This window comes from Quercus suber, unplaced genomic scaffold (assembly GCF_002906115.3).
Source record: "Quercus suber isolate HL8 unplaced genomic scaffold, Cork oak 2.0 scaffold_34, whole genome shotgun sequence".
Classification (NCBI taxonomy): Eukaryota; Viridiplantae; Streptophyta; class Magnoliopsida; order Fagales; family Fagaceae; genus Quercus; species Quercus suber.
In genome coordinates, this window is record NW_027069499.1 from 350,751 (window position 1) to 357,182 (window position 6,432).

The following is a 6,432-nucleotide window of genomic DNA, read 5'->3' on the forward strand; positions in this document are numbered from 1 at the left end:
GTGCTGCCACTGAGTGTGCACGAGCTTGGAGATATTGTTTCTATTGCTTTAGCTTGGTTCTTTGAATTTCCTAATAGATTGCAATGCCAAGTTGTCCAACCTTTTGCGTATATGATCTCTATACAAGATTTGGATGTGATTCATTGGACTCCTCCAATGCAAAAGAAAGTTTAAGTTAATTGGTGTCTACTGGGTAATCATGGTTTGCTATTCTAAGGGTAAATTAAAGGAAGCATATCAAGGACTCTATATATACTGTGCGTCTATGCCTTTATATATAGCGTATGATGCATAAAGCTTTCATAAAAATGTCTCATAGTACTAATTCATCTACTTCAAAAGTCTCTGATCTGTTCCAAAAAATGAAGTCTTTAATTTGAATTTGTTCCGCAAAAGAAAGCCAAACCGAGGAGAGGGCCTGGCAATTGGGATCGATCTGGGCACAACGTATTCATGTGTGGCAATGTAGCAAAATGAAAGAGTAGAGATAATAGTGAATGATCAAGGTAACATGACTACTCCCTCCTATGTTGCTTTCTCTTCTGCCCAGAGCTTGGTTGGTGATGCTTCCATGAACCAGGTTGCCAAGAACCCCACCAACTCTGTTTCGGTTATCTTCAAAGAACTTTTTCCTTTTTTTTTTTTTAATAGATTATTTATTATTTTTTTAATTCTAAAAAAACTGGTTTTTTACTTCCAACATCAATATATATTCTTGGTAGTCATATTATATATTGCGTTTGTCTAAGCCTGTCTTCTTGGCTCTTGCTTCTACATGGATTATTATTTTGGCGACTGTTAGAACTACTTATTTTGGACTGTATTTGATCACAGATAAAGTTTTATGTTCTAAATTCTCATTCACCAAAAACACAGTTTATTGCTCGTGTATGATATACTCCTTAAAAGAAAAGAAAAAAAAACTTATTTTCAGGAATTTCCAGTTTCTCTTTCTTTTGTTTTCATTTTTCTTTTTTTTCTTTTTAAAATTATTGTGCACTCACATGTTAGCCATAAAGATGTACCTCCCTACAATAGTTCAGCAGAAAATAAAAATTTCTCCACTTAAATCACTTTAATAATGTTAATAGCATTCACAATTTCAATAGTAAAAATCATTTAACGAACTCCTAACTTTTTCCGTTATATGCATCAATTATGAACTCTTAGTGACTGTAATTATCAAGTCTCCGTTTAAAATTTTCAAACTTTGTATCCATGTATCATCAGCTCTAATCAAATTTAAGATTTTAACGTGAAATCACAATGTTATCAAGAGCAGCTTCATGAGCCAATAGTTGGTTTTTTTTTTCTCCCTTTTAAAAATATTTTATTAGTTTTATTATATGAGCTACAAAATGTCCTCTTTCATTCCTTTAATTCACAAATAAAATATAATTGTCAACCAAAAAAAAAATCAATATCTAATTTCTTCTTGAGCTTTATTGTTGTCTTATAATTTTTTTCATTTTCTATTTGAACTATTTCTAAAAAGTTATTATATTGCAGATGCAAAGTGGTTGATTGGTAGGAGATTCTCTAATCCCTTGGTTCAAAGTAGAGGTGGCAAATGGGCGGGTTGGGTCATAAATTGGTTGGGTGTGTAATTGTTCATTTATTCATTTATGATGCGTTTATATATAAATTAATTAGCCATTATCAACCCAACCCAACCCATTTAATTAGTAACTCACTCATTTAATCCAATATGACCCATATACCTTTAAAATTACTTGAATACCCTCTTAACCTCCAAAAATACCAAAATACCCTTAAATACCCCCTACACTTTCAAAATTACCAATATACCCTTGGACATCCAAAATCTCTAAAATGAGTAAAATACCCATGAAACTTCTAGAATGACCAAAATACCCCCGATATCTCTAAAATTACCAAATATGCTCAAAAACCACTAAAATGACCAAAATATCCTCAAAATCTCTAAAAAGAGCAAAATACCTTTTAAACGACTAAAATGACCAAAATACCCTTGATATCTTTAAAATTACCAAATATGCTCAAAAACCGCTAAAATGACCAAAATACCTCCAAAATCTCTAAAATTAGCAAAATACCCCCCAAAACCTAAAAAATGACCAAAATACCCCTCGAAACATAAAAATTACCAAATTATCTTGTAATCTAAAAAATGACCGAAATACCTCCAAAACCTGTAAAATTGCCAAAATGCCCCATAAACCTAAAAAGTGACCGAAATACCTTGAAACCTAAAAAATGATTGAAATACTCCCGAAACCTATAAAATGACCAAAATACTCTCAAAACCTTTAAAATGACCAAAATACCCCCAAAACTTAAAAAATGACCGAAATACCCCTGAAACCTAAAAATTACTAAAATACCCCCTAAGACCCATACAATTAAAGAACCTAATGGGTGATAGCCCCAAAGCTTTTAAGAGGAAACCCAAGGTGGACATTAGTAATAGCCCCAAAGCTCTTAGGAGGCTAAAAACTGCTTGTGAGAAATCAAAGCAAATTCTTTCTTCTGCAATTGAGACTGACATTGAAGTCGAGTCTTTGTATAAAGGTATTGCTTTCTCTTCAACTATTACCCATGCCAAATTTGAGGAACTCAACATGGAATTGTTCAAGAAGTGTATTGATATTGTGAAGAAGTGCTTGACCGACTCTAAGATGGACAAGAATTGTGTCCATGATGTTGTTGTTTCGGGTCGTTCTTCCAGAATTCCTAAGGTGCAGCAGTTGTTGCAGTACTTCTTCAAAGGAAAGGCTCTTTGTAAGAGCATTAATCCAGATGAGGCTGTGGCTTATGGAGCCACTGTTCAAGCTGATATCTTGATTGGTAAAGATAATGAGAAACTTCAAGATATCGTGCTCTTAAATGTCACCCCTTTGTCTCTTGGCATATTAACTGATCCCACGAAAGATATGTCTGTTTTAGTTCCAAGAAATTCTGCCATTCCTGCCAAAAAGGAGGGAAACATCACCACCAAACGTGACAACCAAACTTCTATTATCATCCTAGTTTACGAGGGTGAGAGAGCAAGAGCTACGGATAACAACTTCTTGGGGGAATTTGTGCTTCTTGGTATTTCGGCAGTGCCCAGGGGTGTTGCTCAGGTAAAAGTTTGCTTTGATATTGACGCTAATGGTATCTTGAATGTTTCTGCTGAGGAGATTACCACTGGCTCGATGAGTAAGATCACCATCACTAAAGATAAGTTAAGTCTGTCCGGTGAAGAGGTTGAGAGGATGGTGAGGGATGCAGAGACGTATAAGGCTAAAGATAATGCTAGGATAGCTTTGGCGGACTATGCTTGCAAGGTGAGGAATACTATCAATGATGAGAAGATTGGTGCCAAGGTTGACCCTGAATGTAAGAAAAAGATTAAAGATGCTATTGAACAGGTATTTCAGTGGTTAGATGACCATGAGCTCCTGGATTCAGGACTGTATGAAGACAAGCTAAAATGGCTCCAGAGCGTTTGCAATCCCATTAGTATTTGAGGCAGCCCCCAAAAAGTTTCTAGTGTTTTACTACATTTGTGTTCATTCTAGTGTTTTCTTGTTAGTTATCTGGTCTTTGTTAGGCAATTGTTGGGAATTTTGAAGACATTTCCACTGATAAGGATAGCTTTAAACCGTAGCTTGGTGTTGTTGAATTCTATTTCAGTATACATATCTAATTTTATTATTATTGTTTAGAAAATAAACCTAATTTTATAAGGATTTATTTGGTATTGGGTTGCTTTATAAATAAAAAAAATGTGTGGGCTTTAATTAATTTAAACAAACATAGTTTATCAATATTTGTTACTTTAAAAATCAAATTGAAAATATGTATTTGACTAATCATTTGAAAAACAGTGGATTTTTGATAACTTGTATGGTAACTTAAAAAATAAATAATTTTTTTTTTTAACCAATTTTTAGTGGCCTTGTTTCCTTGAAATCCTAGAAATTTTTTTTTTTTTTTTTTCCTCCGTAAGCAAAATTTCCTGTCTTCTAAACGGAAAGGAAAACAAGGCGAAATGGTTTTGAAGCTCAATCTCAGGAAAGCTTATAATCACGTCTAGTGTTAAAACTTAAAAGCCATTATATTTAAATTGAGATTTGCTGCCCAGTGGTAATTAAAGTTTTGTTTAAATAAAATAAAAACTAACTTCATAAATAATCAATTAGAAGGTTTCTTTTTCTTTTTCTTTAGTTCTAAAATAAAATACATTTATAATTTTCCCAAACCAAAATCTCAGACACTCAAAGACTCCAAGTGAATCATAACCTTCACAAAATCTACAATGCCTGACTTCAACATCAAAATCGTAAACTACCATCACTGAATAAAAAATGCAAGCCCCCTTCCTTGGTCATAGCCTACTCATACGGGTTACAATCAAATGATACTGCAACGTTGGAGTTATGTATGTGTCCTTGAAAGGTTGAAGCTAAATGACATCATTTTTTGACTAAATGTATTTGAGATAGGATGATATGAAAGGCTATGAACATGTGTATATAAAGGAGTAAAAGTGAAAAGGATGAATGAAAATGCAAAGAGATTTTTGTGTGTGTGGGAGATGGAAGGTCTTGAAATATTGAACCAAATGAAATAAATAGTAATCTTAAAATATTGAATACAAAATGTAATAAAAATAGTCTTGAAACATTGAACCAAAGGAAATAAAGAGTCTCCACTTTTAAATTTGTTCTAATCTCTAATATGGCTTAAGGGTATCTCAATTTTTTTCATAGAGTGCACCACATGGCAGAACTTCATGCTTTATCGCATGAGGTCTCTGCTTTTATATATACTAGACGTGGACCCACGCATTGCGTGTGATTATTTTTTTAAGGGAGGTCTCATTGTTATCATTATTTTGTAATTTGAACTAACTTAATGAAGAGGAATGCATTTCATAATCATGTTCATCGCAAAATAATTTTTTTATTATTGTAGAATTGTTTTATTTAAATTTTGAAACCTTAATTCTACCATAGTTGGTTGACTAATTTGTACATCTCTAAGTCAATTATACACATTTTGCATGCTACATGTAAACCCTATTTTCCATAAGGCTGAAATAATGTGGGAAACATTTGATTCTATGGAAGTTAAAAACTAAAATTCTTATATCTTGTCTTAATGTTGCCTAAATAATGTTAAATGAAATGTCAAAAATGGGATTTTGAAAATTTCCATCCTTATTTTTTCTATATTTCTATTATTATTGAAGAATATCTTCTTTTTAGTTTTGAGAAGATATAGAGTTTGATTAGTTTTAAATTTAAATTTTGTATGATTGTATTTAATTATATGATTTAATTAAGTGAATGTAACAATTGATTTTATTGACATTCGTATGATCATCTTTAATTAATTTTTTACTCCTTCTATCAAGCTCTTTGTTTTCCAAGTAACGGTTACTAATTGACGTTTGATTTCTTGATGATAATTCTAATGTACTAAATATGCATTGTAACGTTTATTTTTATTTTATTTTTTTATTCCAATTTACTGCCATTAACTTAGTGTATCCATAACTATTAGTTTGTTTTTGATATATTTCGTATGATATTCTATTATTGTTGTTGTTGTTGTTATTATTATTATTATTATTATTATTATTATAAATTTAGTGTTTCTAAAATAGCATGTGTTTTGTATTCCATTCTTCTATTGATGCATTGTAGCATTTTATGGGAAGACTTTATGAGAACAATTTTTATTTATTTGAATTTAAGTAAAATATTTTATGTTTAATTCTTTAAAATAAAAAATGATAGAAAATATAAATAATTTAATAATATGAAGGATATGGCTGAATTTAAATTTTGAATAAAATAAGATGAAAAGAAAAAATAGTAAAAATGAAATGTATATCAATAAACACCAAATTATTCTGAAGAACACAAAAAAAAAAGATAACAACTTGAAACACAAATAAAAGGAATTATGCATAGAATGGGAGAGGGAATAAAAAAAAAAAGGAAAAATAAATGTAGATAAATGGCAAGATGAATAGTGATATTAAGCTAGAGAGTAGAGGAGAGATGAAAAAGTAAAATGAATGAGAAAGTGTAAAATAAGTTGAGAATTTAATAATAAGAAGAATAGTTTAAAAAAAGAAAAATATGATATTTTGATTGTAATATAATAGATTTTTTAATTTACTTTAAACATTAAAAAAATTAGAGGAAAATTTGGAAAGAAAAAGGATAATAACATAAAATAAATGCTACAATTGATTTTATTACACTATAAAGTTTTTAATGTCCACCGTAAGGTCATCTCTATTTTTTTTTAACTCCCCCCATCACGTACTCGTCGGCCTCTTTATTTTCTAAATAACAGTTACAAATTGACATTTAATTTCTTTTATTTTTCTCTCTCTCTACACTTTATTACCTATAAATCTCTCTCTTTTTTTTTTTTTTTTTTTTTTTT

The 6,432-nt window shown here is 30.7% G+C and overlaps 1 protein-coding gene across 1 annotated transcript in view; it reads left to right on the forward strand.

Moving 5' to 3' along the window:
- LOC112008780 (heat shock cognate 70 kDa protein-like) overlaps window positions 1-3,494 on the forward strand; it is a 22,952-nt gene extending 19,458 nt beyond the window's left edge. The window contains exon 4 of the mRNA XM_065770679.1: window positions 2,436-3,494. Within this exon, the coding sequence (XP_065626751.1) occupies window positions 2,436-3,494 (1,059 nt within the window). The remainder of the gene's footprint in view (window positions 1-2,435) is intronic.
- Window positions 3,495-6,432: the final 2,938 nt, after the last annotated feature.